Source organism: Hordeum vulgare, chromosome 5H, assembly GCF_904849725.1.
Source record: "Hordeum vulgare subsp. vulgare chromosome 5H, MorexV3_pseudomolecules_assembly, whole genome shotgun sequence".
Taxonomy (NCBI): Eukaryota; Viridiplantae; Streptophyta; class Magnoliopsida; order Poales; family Poaceae; genus Hordeum; species Hordeum vulgare.
The window spans coordinates 484,132,346-484,152,938 of record NC_058522.1 but is presented as its reverse complement, the minus strand read 5'-3'; the positions used below and the strand labels follow the sequence as shown (position 1 = coordinate 484,152,938).

Here is a 20,593-nt window from a genome sequence, read left to right as displayed (position 1 = left end):
CAATTTGGCAGCTATAGCTTCTCTTAACATCATATACCTTCAAAAAAAAAATCAGCTTCTTTTGTGGAAAAGTTTTGTGGACGTTTTTTCTTGTGTGTGTGAACACTTGCTCTCTCCTTCCCTTTGACACGTCTTCGTGCACTTTACTTGTTTTACAAAGCAGACCCCATTGCATGGTAGATAATTCACCATGGTCCCGAGATCCGGTAGCTCAGTATCATTCACGGCAGCCAAGATATCCCATCTTTGACAAGTAATTTATGACAAATGGAACCTTCCAACTAAAGGCGGGGAAGTGGAATCAAATGATGACCAAGACAATAGCTCCCGAACAATCCGATGAGCGATTCAAGATATGAGAGGCCGGCTTTCGCCCCGCTATATGGATATAGCAACCACCAGATACAACATCCCGATCAACGCTGCGCGGACAGCACAAGCACGCCCAAAAGAAAATACAAGAGAAAATAAGAGAAAAATGCCAACAACGCCGGATCAACGAAAGCTACGGCTCCCCGCGACCGATGTGCCCACCGAAGATAACCAACACGCTCCAAAGCCACCGAGTTGTCGTGTACCAAGCACCACCTTCAAGAAGGAATGCGACGATGTCGATGCTGCTGCCCGGACGAATCCTAGGATTTCTTCCGGTACACGGAGGGTGGTGGGGTGAAAGGGTCACCCGGCGCCCTTCAAGAATGATGGCGGCACCCGCAGGCGTCACCGCCTTGGTGCCGGCAAGACACGACAGGGATTTCTCCCGACCCCTCGCACTCATCACCCAAGACCAACCTTCAGCTCCACCACACCTGCCGTCCACCAACATGCACCAACACAGTCACGAGGACACCGCCGTCGTCTCACCACGGCCAACGAAGCGAGGCCTGTCGGATCCAAACGAGACACCCGTAAACAAGGACCGACAGCACCGCAACCATGAGGGAGGGAACAACCTCCACCGGCTTAGGCGGTAGCAGACCGGACATAGCAGCAGAGGCACACCAGACCAAATGTCCAGCCGAGCCCAGAATGGGCCCGTGAAGCTCCGCCGCCAAGCTGCAGCAGTCGCGGCACAGCAGCCACCGTCCCTGTCGCGAGGAGCTCGCCAGAGCCACCGGAGAACAACCCACCGCAGCCCACAGCAAGCCCGGCCCGACCCAGATCGGGCGCCGCCGGCCGCTGCAGGCCATGGGCCATCACCGCCGCCAAGGGGCAATGCCTCCGCACCGCCGCCGTCCAGATCCGCACCGAAGCACCGTCGGTCGAAGGGCTCCGCCGCTAGGACCGCATGCCCGAGTCGGGATCCAGCGACGGGGGAAGAAGGGGGGCCGCCACCGCCGGACTGCGGGTCGCCGCACGGGCAACGCCCCGGCCGCGCCCGCCGACGGCAGCGGCGAGGGGGAAGGGCGGCGGCGACTCGCGGGGAGGGGAAGGAGTGGGGAGCCGTCCCGGTCGCCTCCCTCGGGGAGGGCGACGCGGGGGGCAGTTGTTCGGTCAGATGCCGTTAATGAGTGTGAACACTTGCTTATGCTTGGAAAGAGTAGAATTAAATGAAGAAAGAGAGGGTTGAGTATCATATTATGATACCGTATCATATTAAATGATGTGCTACTATGTTTCTTGCATGGTAATAAGTGATTTATCCTATGATACTAACATATGATACTATGCATTACGGATGTGGTATCATACACTAGTATCATATGCATAATACTATTATATGATACTACCCATTACAACCAGCCTTAGACTGCTCGCACGCTGACGGTGACTCTGGATTTATTTTTATATACCGTCGTTGTCTCAACATGGAAGATTCGGTAATCATTCACCTCTTTTCAAGGAGAGGAAGCGGTCGATGTGGCAGGTATTTTGTTCAAATTTCGGCCAAATTTTGCGAAATAAGCGATTTTCGCTACATGCATGGCGAGAAAATGTAATTTCAGACAAAAATTGGTCAAGTTTGAATAAACCCGGGACATTACACCATACAAAGATACAAATCATGCATGTATTGGCATGAACGTGGCTGTAATATAGTGCTGGGATGTGTAGTGACATCTTTGATAGGTCATTAATTAGTTCGAATCCTTTCATTTGCTTTTATTTGTTGAACACCGGTCAGTGGTCATCGACGTCCTGGACGGGGGCGTCCCCCGCGTTGAATGTGGATCCGGTCTTTTTTTAACTTTTAAGCTTGGACCAGCAACTAACGACACGCGCGCCGTCAACAATGGTTGCCATCGTGTACGTGCTTTCTTTGTCTAGCCACTACTGGCACTGGAGCAAGCATCGATCACATTGCATTGTGCTGGGATCTATCTATATATATATATCCTCCTCTTCATTCTCAAGACAGCAAGACATACAGAGATAGCATCTGTACGTGCCTACGCGTATCCTATTCCTGTCACCCCATTAATTCACCACCATGCCTCCACACCACATAGTGTTGGGCCTTTTCCTGCTCGTCTCCCTACACAGCCCTGCTAGAAGGTGCTGTGCTGCAACTGCAAATGACGACACTCTCATGGCAGGCCAAGCGGTCGACAAGCTTGTCTCAAGGAATGGCAAGTTCGCGCTCGGCTTCTTTGCGTCCGGATCAAGCACGGCTACTAGTAAGTCCTCCTCCTCTGCAGACACCGCTACTACCACGCCCAACTGGTACCTAGGCATATGGTTCAACAAGATCCCGGATTTTACCCCAGTGTGGATTGCTAACCGAGACGAGCCAATCACTGTCCCAGCTGACCACAAGCTCCAAATTTCTATTTCTAGGGATGGCAACCTTGTCGTCCTAGATCACATTGGGGCACCAGTTTGGTCCACTGAAATTACATCCAAAAACAGCAGCAACGACACCATTGCTGATGTTGCTGTGCTCAACAACAATGGGAACCTGGTCATACGGCATGCCTCAGGCCCATCTCAGCAGATGTGGTGGCAGAGCTTTGACTACCCAACAGAAGTGTGTCTCCCTGGATCCAAGCTTGGTAGGAACAAGGTCACTGGTTTGAATCGTGTCTTCGTCTCAAAGAAGAACCGGATCAACCCGGGCCGTGGCTCGTACTGTGTTGGGGCAGACTCCAGCTTTGATCAAGGGATCAAACTCAGCCTCTGCTCCTCATCCCTAGTGTATTGGGCATCCGGGACATTCTCTCAGCAATATGTAGATCCCAGCGATACCGGCTTGATCAGTTACAACCATGTTGATAACAATCAAGAGCAATACTACATATATTCCACACCGAATGATGAAGCACTTTCCATATACGCTACAGTAGAGATTTCTGGCCAGATAAAGGCTCGTGTTTGGAATGAAAGCCTACAACGCTGGCAGCAATTCTATACCCAACCCATGGATCCATGTAGTGTCCAAGCTGCCTGTGGACCTTTCACCATCTGCACCAACAACAACACAAACCTCTTGTGTGATTGTATGAAGGGCTTCTCTTTCAAGTCACCTGGGGAATGGGATCTTGACAATCCAGCAGGAGGGTGCATGAGAAATAATCCACTAGATTGCACAGCAGACAAGTTCTTGCCCGTACCTGGTGTCACATTGGCCTACAACCCTCTGACCATGCAAGTGGTGGCTGGAAAGAGAAAAGATTGGATGGTGCTCGTCAAGGAGAGAAGCAACTCAGGGCTGAGGTGAGTTCGATAGGTTTGATCCAGCATATCAACCTAGTAAAATTAATTGGTTTCTGCTGTGAAAGTGATAAGAGGTTACTAGTGTATGAGCACATGTCCAATGGTTCTCTTGATGTTCATCTGTTTAACAGCAATGATATTGTCCTAGATTGGAGCATAAGGTACCAAATTGCCACAGGAGTTGCAAGAGGATTGTCCTACTTGCATGAGGGTTGTCGCGAATGCATCATACACTGTGATATAAAGCCAGAAAATATACTTCTTGATACATCATTTGCTCCTAAAGTTGCAGATTTTGGGCTGGCAACAATTGTAGGAAGGGATTTTAGCCGTGTTCTTACAACATTTAGAGGAACCGTAGGCTATCTTGCCCCAGAATGGATAAGTGGAGAACCTATTACCCAAAAAGTTGATGTCTATAGCTTTGGAATGGTGCTGCTGGAAATCGTATCCGGAAGGAGAAATTCATCTAAAGTATACACTTCTGACAGTTATGACACTTCTTTTTTCCCTGTGCAAGCCATCAGCATGCTTCATGGTGGAGATGTGAATAGTTTGGTAGATCCACGACTACATGGCGAGTTCAACTTGGAAGAGGCTATAAGAGTATGCAAGGTTGCGTTTTGGTGTATACAAGACCATGAGTATGATCGGCCAACCATGGGTGAAGTGGTTCGGGTTCTCGAGGGCCTACAGGAGCTTGATATGCCCCCGATGCCAAGACAACTTGCAGCTATAACAAAATGCTAGCTTTGATGCAACTTGGAAGCATTAGCTTTTTTCTACAGGGCTCTTTTTTTTTCTCTTTTTTTCCCTGCTAGCAATGTACACAATAAGTACCAAAGCATCATTTAATACGAATATTTGTTTTGGTGAATGATGAATTATATCCGTAGATTGAAGGGGAAGTTGGTATATATGGAGTACAGAGTTTTGGAGGCTAGCTCTTGGAGCTCGGTTTTAAAAGAAAATCTAAATTGATATTTAAAGCATTCAAAAATTTCTGAATTTTTTCTAGGTGTAGATAATGTCAAGATCTACTACTGTGCAAGATGTCAACACAAAATTCATTGTATTTTATGCTTGAAAACAATGATAAATGTGTAGATCTGGATTGATGAACAGTGTATATTTTACGAAGTTTGTAAAATTTTCAGATTTGTCATTTTTGTCTAGTCTAAAATAATAAGAATTTTGCACTGGAAATTTTCACACTAGTAGATCTTGACATTACGACCGTACACCCAGGAATTTCGTTTTGAATTTTTTGAAACATAAAAATGCAGTTTTTGATTATTTTTTTAATTGAGCCCCCTGTTAACGTGATATGTCATGTATCAATGTGATGTAACATACGTACTGCTGTAATGATCTGTTGTACAATCCCTAGTTTGTAGGATCAAGATCTCCACCATGTACGAGGCCTGCATACCAACTGTTATGGGAGTCGTTAGGGAGCTCGTCCTACTTGTACTTTCGAACCCTCTCATTGAGTAATGCAATCATACATGTTAGACATATAGAGATATTTTTTATGTAATCTCAACTACTAGACTCTATATCTCCTCTCTCTCGCGTAGTTTTCTCCAACTCCCTTTAATAACCGAATCTCTCACGTTCGGTTATAGCCTTGTAAGCCACGACATATCTTGATCAATATATAACCGTGCGGCTCCCTCACGAGGGAGTAGGAACGCTTCCATCTGATATGGTATACAGAGCCATCATCTTCCCATCCATCGAGTCAGAAGCCCATCGATCGCCACAAATCCTACCGATCTCTAGAATAGCCAAGACCGCTAGAACCGATCGCTATGTCTTCCTCCTCGGCGCCTATCTCCCTCAACCTCGGAGCTGCACCCGTCAAGAAGCTCACCAAGGGGAACGTTCTCCTATGGAAAGTACAGTTGATGCCCGGCCTGCAAGGAGCGCAGGTTACCGGCCTCCTGGACGGATCCGACCTAGCGCCCCCGAAGATGGTGAAGCAGCTACGGGCGGACAAAACCACATCCATGGTACCTAATCCTCTCTATGCGCCATGGCTCTCCAAGGAGCCGCAAGTTCTCGGCCATCTCCTGAACTCTCTGTCTAAGGAGATCCTCGCCCAAGTTGTGAGTAAAGAAAACACTTTTGATCTATGGACTGCCATTACCACTCTGTTTGTTTCGCAGTCTCAATCTCGAATCACGAAATTGAGATTTACCATCACCACCACCAAGAAAGGCGCCATGTCGAGCACCTCATACATCACCCGGATGAAGAACCTAGGGGATGAACTTGCTGCAGTAGGCCAACCCATCTCTGATGAAGAGATGGTGGACTACGTCCTCGCTAGTCTTGATCGGGACTATGATCCGGTCGCGGCGGCCCTTGGAGACGTCAAAACATCAATCACCGTCGATGAACTCTCCGCCTAGATCTCCGCCTTTGATCAGCGAGTGGAGGTGCTAGGCGATGGCTCCGATGCTGGCTTTCACACCTTTGTGAACATGGTGAACAGGGGGCACAACCAGTCTCGTGGCAGAGGACGCGGGCATGTGGCAACAGAGGCCATGGTCAAGGGAGGTGCTGTGACAACCCGTTACCGACGCCCCAGAAGATTCCTCTTTATTTCCGTTTTCGTCGTGTGGCTTATTTTGTTTGTCGCATCATCATCGCATCATGCGCATCATCAGCATTGCATCGGCATCTTCGTTGCCGCCAGTTTTCAAAACTTGCATCCGTTGTTAGTTGCCGGTTCTCGTCGTTGTCCGTTTTGAGCCCAACCGCACACGCACGCGCCCGCGGCATCGTCGAGACCCTGTTTTTAAAGTGCGTTTAAAACTTTCTCCGATTGAGCTGGAATTTGTCGTGCGGTATTATTTATTTATAGCTAGGCCGCCTGTCGAATTTCGTCGCGATCTGAGACCGTCTGGTACCCGAACATCGACCGTAGCGGCACCGTATTCGGTCTACCATCGGACGTCTGTTGGTGTTTTAAAAATCCGTGCCGCGCCACCCGTTCTCCCTCTCGTCTCCGGATATCCACTCTACACGGCCACATAACCGTTCCCGCGTTCGGAATCGTCCGAATCCGACCCCGCGGTTGGATCCGGAACGAAATTCCGGTTAACCTAGTCCCCCATTTGTCTATAAATAGACCCCCGGGTATTATTTTTAGACAACCCCTCCTTCCACCTCGGGATCTGCGCCCCTCAAACCCTAATCCCCACGCTCTCTCCCGCAGCCTCTCTCTCCCCAGCCACCGTGGGCCCGCCGAGCCCATCCGAGGCCCGCCCGGGCCCGGATCGCGGCGCCCCAGCACCTCCTTCCCGCGCTGTCGCCCTCCTCGTCGGTCCCGCCTCCAGCCGCCGCTCGCCGGAAGCACCGCCGGAGCGCTCCGCCGGAGCAGCCGCGACCAGGCCGGAGCTCCGCCCTCTTCCTCCCCATCCCCTCCTCTCATCTTGGTCTCCCTCTCACGCTTCTTCTCTCCCTCTCTTTGTTCGCAGGAAGTCGCCATGGGAGACGCCGGCGATCTCCTCGCCCCGGCACCGGTTCGAGCCGCCACCAGCCGTAACGGGACCGGAGGCCCCGGATCCGCCCGGATCTGCCACCTCCCGGCCGCCTCCGTGCCTTGGCTGCCGCCCTCGCCTCCGGCCGCCGCCTCCATGGCTGCGTGCAGCCTGGGCACGAGGAGGACGACGAGCCGCTCGCTCAACCGTCGTGTGGGCCAGGCCTCGCCCCTCCCAGCGCGCCTGGGCCGAGCGCCGACGCCCAGCTCGGGCTCCCGAGCGCCAGCCCGAGGCCCAGGTCGCCCAGCGGCCTCCCCCTATCCCCCGATCCAGGCCGGTCTAGCCCCGACCCATCTGCTCCTCCCTCCAACCGGCCCAAGAGGCTCCCCCCAAGGTGAGCCCGAGCTCTATCCCCCGCCTTGCATTTTATTTGATTGTCTTGCGTCCCTGTGGGCCCATTTAGCATTTTAGGTTTTATTTCGGTTTAGTTAATTCCAGTAATAGTCGTATATTGCAACGCCCGTAGATTATTATCCGTAAGTCGGATCGAGACGTGTAATATATGGATTTGGTGTAGAATTTCACGTAGTATCCGTTTTTGAAACTTGCATGTTTATTTGACGTAGTTTAACGTGTCAAATATATAGATTAGTGTGCTGTCCCATTAGAATAGTGTCCGTAATAATTTTTCGCGCAAGTTCGGGTTGTTCATATGCGGTAGAATAAATGCCCACGTTTTAGGAATCATTTTTGCATGTATTTTAGAGCGGTCACTCATATTTTTGCGTGTAGGGTTTGCCGGTAGTTTATTTTCCCGTACGTAGGTTATTTTCCCGCATTTTCGTGTGGCGTTATTTTGTGTTGCAAACCCCACATATTTTATATGTTTCCGGGGTAGAAAAATCCTATGAATTTTTCTGTGCAATTAGTTTTAGCATTAGAGCAAGTTGGTTCGCGAGATATTTTGCTATGTTGCCCTTTTGTTTAATTCGTAGGATTTATTCCGTGCCTCGTTTGAATTAGTTGTCAACTAGGGAGTTGATCTTGTATGTTTTGTTTAGCCCCTGGTATTTTTGGTTGCAATAGAAATGCATGTTTAGGTGTGTTTTTCTTGCTCTCAACTTGCTAGAAATAGTGCTGTTTTAGAGGAGCTGAAATATTTTTAAGTCTGAAATCTGTTATATTTTGTTGCTGTCTTGTCTTGCTTGCATCTTGTGATCTGTAGCTCTTTTGAGGTTGGTCCAATGGAGTTAGTTGTACCCCTTGTGTTTCTCTAGCATGCTGTAAAGTTTCATGCCATTTGGAGTCCTGTAGCTATAGGTTTTGCTGCTGTCAATATGTCATTTCCGACCTCATTTAAAATGTCTAGATAGGTAGTTGAATTTCTGCTTCACCTCTTGCATGTTTGACAACATTAATATTGCCGTGTAAATAACTGGAAGTGAACTAAATAATTCATATGTGAAGATTTGTCAATATGCAACTCGTTGCATATTGAACTTCACTTAATGTGTAGTGTTTGATTGTGTGAATTGTCATGCCGTGACTTGCATGTATTCAGCTGCTCATGCATCATTTGTGTTGTGCATGGTGTGGTGAATTCCGTGTCATGATTTGTGTTTCCGGTTTCCTCCGTCTCGATAGAGTTCCGCAAGCGTGCCGGATTGTGAGGACCCGTTCGACTACGTCGGTTCGTCTGCTTCACGGAGGCATTCTTCTTCCAAGCGGGATCTCAGGCAAGATGATCATTTCCCCAGATACCATTACTATCATTGCCATGCTAGTTTACCGTTTCTATCGATTATGTCTCGTTGCCTACCACATGTTAAATATCAGCCTCTCAACAATGCCATGAAACCTTCAACCTGTTCAACCTAGCAAACCACTGATTGGCTATGTTACCGCTTGCTTATCCATGTTGTTAGCGTTGCTAGTTGCAGGTGCAGATGCTTCCATGTGAAAGCATGGGTTCCTTGTTATATCACCATATTAAATGCTATTTAATTTAATGCACCTATATACTTGGTAAAAGGTGGAAGGCTCGGCCTTTCTAGCGTGGTGTTTTGTTCCACCTTTGCCCCCTTAGTTTCGGCTACCGGTGTTATGTTCCATAATCGAGCGCTCCTAACACGATCGGGGTTGTTATGGGGACTCCCTTGATAATTCGTTTTAGATTAAAGCTGGTCTGGCAAGGCCCAACTTTGGTTCTACATTTGCCCAACATAATAATTTTGATAAATTGAAATGCATAGGGAGTTAGCGCTACCCGAGGAGTAATTTTACATAAACAGGGGGGGGGGCAGTGCTGATGGTGTTGGTCCCAAACGGTCTGCCTGCGGGGCCACCGCGAGGAAACTCGAGGTTTGGCACTCGTAGCTAGTTCCATTCGTCGTGTCCTGAGAACGAGATACACGGCTCCTATCGGGTACGTCGACACGTCGGGCGGCCTTGCTGGATTAGTTTTACCTTTGACGAGATATCTTGTGCATCGGGATTCCGGTGATGCTTTGGGTAATCTCAGAGTTGAGGTTTTCCACTAGGGAATCCGACGAGATCGCGAGCTTCGTGATTGAGGATTTCTATGCGGCTTGTGGTAATTTGTGATGGACTAGTTGGAGCACCCCTGCAGGGTTAATTCTTTAGGAAAGCCGTGCCCGCGGTTATGTGGCAACATGAAAACTTTGTTTAACACTGGTTCTAGATAACTTGAAGTTAACTTAATTAAAACATGCCAACTGTGTGCGTAACCGTGACTGTCTCTTTCGTGAGTTCTTTCTCCGATCGAGGACAAGGTGGGGTTATGTCTGACGTAGGTAGGTGTGCAGGATCATTCATTTGATCATCTGTAGTTCACGTCTGCTATCCGTAGATCTCCCCCCCTCTTATCTCTTGTACTCATAAGTTTAGCCACCAAATATATGCTTAGCCGCTGCTGCAACCTCGCCACTTAACCTTACCTCACCCATTAAGCTTTGCTAGTCTTGATACCTTTGGAAATGAGATTGCTGAGTCCCCTGTGGCTCACAGATTACTACAACACCAGTTGCAGGTACATGTAAAGATTACTTGATGCGAGCGTGTTGATTGTTCATTTGGAGTTGCTTCCTCTTCTTCTTCTTCATCGATCTAGGATGGGTTCCAGGCCGGCAACCTGGGATAGCAAGGATGGACGTCGTTCTTCTTTTCTCGTTTGTTTTCGTCCGTAGTCGGACCCTGCTCTTACTCTTGATGATTATGTAATGTACTGATGTGACTCTGATGTAGCTTGTGGCGAGTGTAAGCCAATTCCATATATCTCTTCTTTTCAGTACATGTACTTGTAACGATATCCATTCTTGCGACATGACGAGATGCGCTTCTATCCCTGACGAGGCCTTCGTGCCAAATTGAGGATATGGTCGCATTTTGGGCGTGACAAGTTGGTATCAGAGCCGTACCGACCTAGGAGCCCCCTTGATTGATCGAGCATGGCCGAGTCGAGTCTAGTAAAAAACTACTTTGAGTCTAGTTATATATCGGAGAGTATGATTCTTTTTTCTCCTCTTCTATGCTCTGGTGAGGAATCTCGACGTAATAATTTATTCTACTCCTCTTCCCACTCAAATTTTTTTTAGGATCACGCGGATATTTTTGAGATCTATATGATGTCGATGTGACGGAGTTCTGTCTTGGTGCCTCCTATCTGCTTTAAGTCTCAGGGGAGTTGAGCTCCAGGGGATTCTTGAGCACATCGTTATCATTCAGATTTCTTAGTATCTCATAACGAAGGATGTTCGTAATTGCTTCAATACTAGTAGTGGCGAGATAACCCCGATGTCCCCAGTACTGGTGCAGATTGTTCGGGAGTACTGCCATACTTTGTATCGTTGTGATCACGAGGGTTTGTTGTAGATGAAGGTCCGAGATTCTGGTTGTGTGTTGACGGATGTGATACAGGTGACGGGTTAGTATAGGAGTTGTGTGATTATTACTCCTTGTATCCGTGTACCAGATTGCATGACCAGATATTTCGGGAATTCATAGGTGGGAATTTAAGTAGCTGCTTATAGGACAATCTTCCAACAAATGCATGATGTTAGGTTGGGGTTCGACATCTAGTGGATTCGTTTGTTCACGGTCGACTTACAGCGGTACACGTTGTGTCTTAAAGAGTCCTTGTAGCTTGCTTCGACTCGGGGACGCTTCGTATGTCGGGTGCACTGCCTTGCACTTGATGGCTTCTGTAAAATCGAGCCCGTGCGATTCTTCCCACGAAAATATCGGACGAAATCTTTCACATGAGTTTGTTCTAGCTTGTTTCATAAGCCTCATCCCTTTGTTTTGTTGAATGTGGTAATTCGTGTTGCTTCGATGTCAAGTGGTGATTTCAGATCTTCTCTAAGAGTTGTTCTCATATTTTTATGAGAGTATTAATTCTTTGCTCTATCAATTGTCTAGTCAATTTCTTTCAACCGGTGTGTTTCTCTCCAAGTGAATTCAATCCTTTCCAATTTTGCAAGATCATTCTCTCATTGTATTACCGGAGTTGTCTCATCTGTCTCAAGTTGTCTTTGTTTTTCCCCGCCCTCCCGCCCTTTTTCTCAATGATTCAATTTTCATCCAAGAATTTTCATTTCATTGTTGCTCCCGCTATCTTTTCTTCTGTGTCCTATCCGGTGTTTCATTGTGAAGATTCTCACGAGATTCGTGTCATATTTGTTCTTTTTTGTCATCCTTACCGGCGAATTTAATTCAGTTGTCCGTGTTCATCATATCCTTTTCGTGCTTGTAATTCTTTCATATGTTGGAGATTCGTTTCAGCCTATCTTGTTTATTCAGTTTTCTCTATTCCATCCGGAGCGTTGAAGATGTCTCAGAGTTTCTTCTTTTCAATTCTTTAATTATTTTGAGGTGCTCAACCTCATCAAGTTTTCATTTCTACCGGTGCAATATCTCTCTTTCTAGCAATCTTTTCAATGGTGGTTTCTTTGAGTGGGCCCATAACCCATAGGTTTTCCCAGGATCTTACCTGGCTCTTGTAATCTTCCGGAGATGTTTAATTCTTTTCAACTATGGCGTAAGTATGAATTTCATCAGTCATATCCCTTCTCCAAGATCTATTGGAATTTAATTCTCATATTGGCTCAACCTTTCATTCTTCATTATTCCGGAGTGTCTCAGTAGTTCTTGGTGTTGTTTCTCGTCATCATTCTCAGCTTCGTGTTATCCTCTCATTGTTGTCAATCATGAGTATCCCTTTCTTTCTATGCGGTGCTTTTCTGAGTTGTTTTCATTCTCGATCCTCCGAAGACCATCATTTTAGAAGATTCTTCATTCTCAACTTTCAGCTTTCATCCTCGATTCTTCTCAATTGTTGTATCTTCGTTCGTCTCTCGATTATCCGGTGCCTTGTTCAAGTTTTCTTTCAGGTGGGTCATGATCTCTTCATTCTCATGTATCTCCATTAATTCTTGCTTTTTCCCATTCAAGTGTGAATTCTTACCGGTGCTTCCTTCAATTATGCCTCAAGTGGTGCTTATCTCTCTGCCTCTTGAAGATTCATTTCTATAAGAATAAGTGGTATGCTAAATCCGTTGCTTGTCATCAATTAAACTTGATGAAGGATAAGCATAACATAATTCTTATTCTTGTTTCATCAAATGATTTCAATTCTTTGTTCGGAGTGGCTCTCGATATCAATTCCTTTTGTCTAGTGTTCTTATCTTTCTTTTCCGGAGTTCCAAGTTCTTTTAAGTATCTCTTTGTGAGGCTTCTTCTAAATCTTGGTAAGGTCATAATATTATTCTTTCTACCTTCATATCTTCGCATCATTCATTCGTATACGGAGGTCCTTCTTGGTGGTTCATCAAGGTTTCAATCCATTCTCAAGTGTTCTTCAAGAATCTTATTGGAGAACGTCAAATTTTATTCTCTTGCATTTCCAAGTGCATTTGTTCTTCCTTTTCCTTTGAGGTGGTATTATAGCATTCTTGTTAGTGTAGGAGTCTCGAAGAGATTTTTTTTCAGGAATGAGATAATTAAACCCACCAATTCTATGACCATGAGATATTCTCAAGTCATGATTTCTTCATTGAGTTATCTTGGTTTGGATTTCACCTAAAGCTTTTCCTATGGATTGTTGCTATCATGATGCTTGTCATTAATCCAAGTTCTCAATGTATCCTCTTGGTGTAAGAATTATTCATATCTTGTTTCTCCCAATCTTTCCTTGTTTCTTTTAGTGGTTGGTTGTCACCTTATAAATGTGAGATGATTTCCTTAAGCCCACTACTATCTTGTTCTTTCGTTGTTGTTTTTTCCAACAACTCCGTTCAATTCTTCTCGCAAGGGTGCTTGCCAAGTTCATTGGAGTTAGTAGTTGTCATTCTTTCTTCATTATCTTCTTCCGTATGAGCTAGTACATATTCTCTTCTTCCGGAGGCCTTGTGATGTTGCTCTTTTGGGTCTATCATGTTGTTCTATCAATATTATGGTGTTCCCTTGCTCTATTTAGTTGTTTGTTATGTATATTGTCTAATTCTACCATCTTATCGAATTTTTTTGGCCATTTTCCTACCGAAGTGCTGCCGAAATTTTCCGTGAATTCTGTCTTCTTTCTCATATCATTCCTCATCTCTTTGCAACCTTCAAGGATCGTTGGTTTCACTCGTTTGTCAAAGAAGAGACTAAGTTTTTACCTCTTGTTCTTTCTCATCCTCTCCCCCTTTCATTCTTGGATCTCGGGGCGAGATCCTCTTGTAGTGTAGGAGAGTTGTGACAACCCGTTGCCGACGCCCCAGAAGATTCCCCTTTATTTCCGTTTTCGTCGTGTGGCTTATTTTATTTGTCGCATCATCATCGCATCATGCGCATCATCAGCATTGCATCGGCATCTCCGTTGCCGCCAGTTTTCAAAACTTGCATCCGTTGTTAGTTGCCGGTTCTCGTTGTTGTCCGTTCTGAGCCCGACCGCACACGCACGCGCCCGCGGCATCGTCGAAACCCTGTTTTTAAAGTGCGTTTAAAACTTTCTCCGATTGAGCTGGAATTTGTTGTGCGGTATTATTTATTTATAGCTAGGCTGCCTGTCGAATTTCGTCGCGATCGGAGACCGTCTGGTACCCGAACGGTCGACCGTAGCGGCACCGTATTCGGTCTACCGTCGGACGTCTGTCGGTGTTTTAAAAATTTGTGCCGCGCCGCCCGTTCTCCCTCTCGTCTCCGGATATCCACTCTACACGGCCACGTAACCGTTCCCGCGTTCGGAATCGTCCGAATCCGACCCCGCGGTTGGATCCGGAACGAAATTCCGGTTAACCTAGTCCCCCATTTGTCTATAAATAGACCCCCGGGTATTATTTTTAGACAACCCCTCCTTCCACCTCGGGATCTGCGCCCCTCAAACCCTAATCCCCACGCTCTCTCCCGCAGCCTCGCTCTCCCCAGCCACCGTGGGCCCGCCGAGCCCATCCGAGGCCCGCCCGGGCCCGGATCGCGCCGCCCTAGCGAGCCAGCACCTCCTTGCCGCGCTGTCGCCCTCCCCGTCGGTCCCGCCTCCAGTCGCCGCTCGCCGGAAGCACCGCCGGAGCGATCCGCCGGAGCAGCCACGACCAGGCCGGAGCTCCACCCTCTTCCTCCCCATCCCCTCCTCTCATCTCGGTCTCCCTCTCACGCTTCTTCTCTGCCTCTCTTTGTTCGCAGGAAGTCTCCATGGGAGACGCCGGCGATCTCCTCGCCCCGGCACCGGTTCGAGCTGCCACCGGCCGGAATGGGACCGGAGGCCCCGGAGCCGCCCGGATCCGCCGCCTCCCGGCCGCCTCCGTGCCTTGGCTGCCGCCCTCGCCTTCGGCCGCCGCCTCCATGGCTGCGTGCAGCCTGGGCACGAGGAGGACGACGAGCCGCTCGCTCAACCGTCGTGTGGGCCAGGCCTCGCCCCTCCTAGCGCGCGTGGGCCGAGCGCCGACGCCCAGCTCGGCGTCCCCAGCGCCAGCCCGAGGCCCAGGTCGCCGAGCGGCCTCCCCCTATCCCCCGATACAGGCCGGTCTAGCCCCGGCCTATCTGCTCCTCCCTCCAACCGGCCCAAGAGGCTCCCCCAAGGTGAGCCCGAGCTCTATCCCCCGCCTTGCATTTTTTTTGTTTATCTTGCGTCCCTGTCGGCCCATTTAGCATTTTAGGTTTTATTTCAGTTTAGTTAATTCCAGTAATAGTCGTATATTGCAACGCCCGTAGATTATTATCCGTAAGTCGGATCGAGACGTATAATATATGGATTTGGTGTAGAATTTCACGTAGTATCCGTTTTTGAAACTTGCATGTTTATTTGACGTAGTTTAACATGTCAAATATATAGATTAGCGTGCTGTCCCATTAGAATAGTGCCCGTAATAATTTTTCGCGCAAGTCCGGGTTGTTCGTATGCCGTAGAATAAATGCCCATGTTTTAGGAATCATTCTTGCATGTATTTTAGAGCGGTCACTTGTATTTTTGCGTGTAGGGTTTGCCGGTAGTTTATTTTCCCGTACGTAGGTTATTTTCCCGCATTTTCGTGTGGCGTTATTTTGTGTTGCAAACCCCACATATTTTATTTTTCTGTGCAATTAGTTTTAGCATTAGAGCAAGTTAGTTCACGAGATATTTTGCTATGTTGCCCTTTTGTTTAATTCGTAGGATTTATTCCGTGCCTCGTTTGAATTAGTTGTCAACTAGGGAGTTGATCTTGGATGTTTTGTTTAGCCCCTGGTATTTTTGGTTGCAATAGAAATGCATGTTCAGGTGTGTGTTGCTTGCTCTCAACTTGCTAGAAATAGTGCTGTTTTAGAGGAGCTGAAATATTTCTAAGTCTGAAATCTGTTATATTTTGTTGATGTCTTGGCTTGCTTGCATCTTGTTATCTGTAGCTCTTTTGAGGTTGGTCCAATGGAGTTAGTTGTACCCCTTGTGTTTGTCTAGCATGGTGTAAAGTTTCATGTCATTTGCAGTCCTGTAGCTATAGGTTTTGCTGCTGTCAATATAGCTTCAGATCGAAAACTGCACTTTCGTGAGGTGTAATTTTCACTAAGTCTGAAATAGTGTGTGGGAAGCCATTTTGTGACTTCTTTCCCTAGTGTTCTTTGCTGCCATGCTAGTTGTTGTTAGTTGTTCGTAGTAGTGCTTCTTTCCCTCTTCCGTGCCATGCCTTGCTTCTGCATACCGGAGTTGTGTAGCCGTAGTTGTGGGGCGTAGAAAATGCTATGTGGCTGTTTTTGGCAGATTGTAGTCATTTCTTGTTTTGCTTGTAGTTTTTGAACCGTAGCTCCGATTTGATCGTGACCTACATGAAACTTGCTTAGAATCTCGTGTAGTTTCATTTTATCTTGCTGGTTGTTTGTTTTGAAGTGCTCGTAACCGTCGTTGCACACATATTGCATTCATGCCATCATATCTTGCGGTGTCTGTATCTTTTGAACCGTAGCTCCGTTGGAGATGTTTTTTATGTGTAGTTTGCTTGAAATGACGCGTACAATCACGTGAACCTATTTGTTTTGCTGTTTAACAACCAATTAAATGTGTTAGTCAGATCTGGACAGAATTGTAAATTAACATGTGAGGTCGTTTCGGAGATGCTATATGTCATTTCCGACCTCATTTAAAATGTCTAGATAGGTAGTTTAATTTCTGCTTCACCTCTTGCATGTTTGACAACATTAATATTGCCGTGTAAATAACCGGGAGTGAACTAAATAATTCATATGTGGAGATTCGTCAATATGCAACTCGTTGCATATTGAACTTCACTTAATGTGTAGTGTTTGATTGTGTGAATTGTCATGCCGTGACTTGCATGTATTCAGCTGCTCATGCATCATTTGTGTTGTGCATGGTGTGGTGAATTCCGTGTGATGATTTGTGTTTCCGGTTTCCTCCGTCTCGATAGAGTTCCGCAAGCGTGCCGGATTGTGAGGACCCGTTCGACTACGTCGGTTCGTCTGCTTCACGGAGGCATTCTTCTTCCAAGCGGGATCTCAGGCAAGATGATCATTTCCCCAGATACCATTACTATCATTGCCATGCTAGTTTACCGTTTCTATCGATTATGTCTCGTTGCCTACCACATGTTAAATATCAGCCTCTCAACAATGCCATGAAACCTTCAACCTGTTCAACCTAGCAAACCACTGATTGGCTATGTTACCGCTTGCTTATCCATGTTGTTAGCGTTGCTAGTTGCAGGTGCAGATGCTTCCATGTGAAAGCATGGGTTCCTTGTTATATCACCATATTAAATGCTATTTAATTTAATGCACCTATATACTTGGTAAAAGGTGGAAGGCTCGGCCTTTCTAGCGTGGTGTTTTGTGCCACCTTTGCCCCCTTAGTTTCGGCTACCGGTGTTATGTTCCATAATCGAGCGCTCCTAACACGATCGGGGTTGTTATGGGGAACCCCTTGATAATTCGTTTTAGATTAAAGCTGGTCTGGCAAGGCCCAACTTTGGTTCTATATTTGCCCAACATAATAATTTTGATAAATTGAAATGCATAGGGAGTTAGCGCTACCTGAGGAGTAATTTTACATAAACAGGGGGGCCAGTGCTGATGGTGTTGGTCCCAAACGGTCTGCCTGCGGGGCCACCGCGAGGAAACTCGAGGTTTGGCACTCGTAGCTAGTTCCATTCGTCGTGTCCTGAAAACGAGATACGCGGCTCCTATCGGGTACGTTGACACGTCGGGCAGCCTTGCTGGATTAGTTTTACCTTTGACGAGATATCTTGTGCATCGGGATTCCGGTGATGCTTTGGGTAATCTCAGAGTTGAGGTTTTCCACTAGGGAATCCGACGAGATCGCGAGCTTCGTGATTGAGGATTTCTATGCGGCTTGTGGTAATTTGTGATGGACTAGTTGGAGCACCCCTGCAGGGTTAAATCTTTCGGAAAGCCGTGCCCGCGGTTATGTGGCAACGTGGAAACTTTGTTTAACACTGGTTCTAGATAACTTGAAGTTAACTTAATTAAAACATGCCAACTGTGTGCGTAACCGTGATTGTCTCTTTCGTGAGTTCTTTCTCCGATCGAGGACACGGTGGGGTTATGTGTGACGTAGGTAGGTGTTCAGGATCATTCATTTGATCATCTGTAGTTCACGTCCGCTATGCGTAGATCTTCCCCCCTCTTATCTCTTGTACTCGTAAGTTTAGCCACCAAATATATGCTTAGCCGCTGCTGCAACCTCGCCACTTAACCTTACCTCACCCATTAAGCTTTGCTAGTCTTGATACCTTTGGAAATGAGATTGCTGAGTCCCCTATGGCTCACAGATTACTACAACACCAGTTGCAGGTACAGGTAAAGATTACTTGACGCCAGCGCGTTGATTGTTCATTTGGAGTTGCTTCCTCTTCTTCTTCTTCATCGATCTAGGATGGGTTCCAGGCCGGCAGCCTGGGATAGCAAGGATGGACGTCGTTCTTCTTTTCTCGTTTGTTTTCGTCCATAGTCGGACCCTGCTCTTACTCTTGATGATTATGTAATGTACTGATGTGACTCTCATGTAGCTTGTGGCGAGTGTAAGCCAATTCCATATATCTCTTCTTTTCAGTACATGTACTTGTAACGATATCCATTCTTGCGACACGACGAGATGCGCTTCTATCCCTGACGAGGCCCTCGTGCCAAATTGAGGATAGGGTCGCATCTTGGGCGTGACAGGTGCTCACCCTCCTCCTCTTCTCCAAGAAACGGCAACAGAAGAGGCGGTCGTCCCCAACTGCAGCAGCAACAACGTCCACCGCACCGGGACTACGCCGAGTGCCAAATCTGCCTCAAGCACCACCGCGAGGGACACCCGTGAGTGTTGGGATTGCTATGAGGAAGATGAGTATGGGTAGATAGAGGCAAACTTCGCCAACGACTCCTATGGCATCGACACAAACTAGTACCGGATACCAGTGCTACGAATCACATCACATGTGAGCTTGACAAGCTAACAATCAGAGACAAGTATCATGGACATGACCAAGTGCACACTACAAATGGTTCTGGTATGGAAATCATTCATGTTGGTAGTTCAATAGTCAAAACCCCCACGAAAAATTTGCATCCCAACAAAGTTATGTATGTGCCCACAACATCATAGAATCTCCGTTTTGTCCATAGATTTACTCTTGATAATCGTGTTCTCATTGAATTCTATCCTTATTTCTTTTTGGTTAAGGATCTGGACACGAGGAGAATACTTCTTAGGGGAAAGTGCGTGGGAGGTCACTACCCACTCATATCTTCATCATCATCATCAAATAAACAAGCTTTTGTTGCTGTCAAGCCTTCTTCAGCAAAGTGGCACAGTAGACTAGGTCATCCTTCATCTGTTATTGTTAAACTTGTCCTTAGCAAGAATAAACCTCCCCACTCTCATGAGTCTAGACTGAATATATTTGTGATCCATGTCAACAAGCAAAAAGTCATCATTTGCCATATCCTATCTCTATGAGTATTTCCACTACACCCTTGCAACTTGTATTCTCAGATGTTTGGGGGGCAGCTCCTACTTCTATTGGTAGACACTCTTACTATTTAAGTTTTATTAATGACTATAGAAAATTTACTTGGATATATCTTATTAAGAAACAATTTGAAGTGTTTCAAGTTTTTAAGAATTTTCAAAATCTTGTCAACTCTAAGATCATTGCCATGCAAACCGACTAGGGAGGTGACTACAAAAAACTAAATGTTTTCTTCCAAGAACTTGGCATCTCTCATCATGTCCCATGTCCCTATGTACATGAACAAAATGGTTCTGCTGAAACAAAACATCGGCATGTTGTTGAAGTGGAGCTTGCTCTACTAGAAAATGCATCCATGCCACTAAAATTCTAGGATGAAGCATTCTTAACTGCCACATATCTCATTAAATTTCTCCCTAGCAAAGTCATAAAATTTGAAACTCCCATCACATGTCTTTTTAGCACAACTCCTGACTATAAATCATTCTGAGTATTTGGTTGTGCTTGCTGGCCCAACCTTCGTCCACACAACACACGCAAAATTCATTTCCGTTCAAAGAAATGTGTGTTCCTTGGGTATAGCCCCATCCACAAAGGAGTTAAATGCCTAGATGTTTCCACCGGCAGAGTTTAGACCTCTCGTGATGTCGTGTTTGATGAAACCGTGTATCCATTTGAATCATTCGTCCAAATGCCAGAGCACTTCTTAAGAAGTAAATCCTTCTTATTCCAACCCATATACAAACCTTAAATCATGGGGGCAATAATTGCACTAACCCAACTGATGATTCTACCATCTGTATTTTGTCTCCTCATGTGCGAGATCATACAACAGGAATTGGTGCAGAAAACGGCTTAGAGAATGATCATAATTTTGGATAATAGGGTTCGGTATTGCATGTGGAAGAAGAGGACGAAGTCTATGCAAAGCATGAGGCGAATCATACGTCACCTCAAACTCCTCTTTGTCAAGACGCCTCTAATCGGGCA

The 20,593-nt window shown here is 46.5% G+C and overlaps 1 protein-coding gene across 1 annotated transcript; it reads left to right on the top strand.

The window, feature by feature from the left end:
• Window positions 1-2,431: 2,431 nt before the first annotated feature.
• LOC123396959 (G-type lectin S-receptor-like serine/threonine-protein kinase At2g19130) lies at window positions 2,432-4,404 on the top strand. Its single transcript, XM_045091705.1, has 2 exons — window positions 2,432-3,537; window positions 3,591-4,404. Exons 1-2 carry the CDS (start codon window positions 2,432-2,434, stop codon window positions 4,402-4,404), a joined length of 1,920 nt encoding a protein of 639 aa, XP_044947640.1.
• The last annotated feature ends 16,189 nt before the right edge of the window (window positions 4,405-20,593 follow it).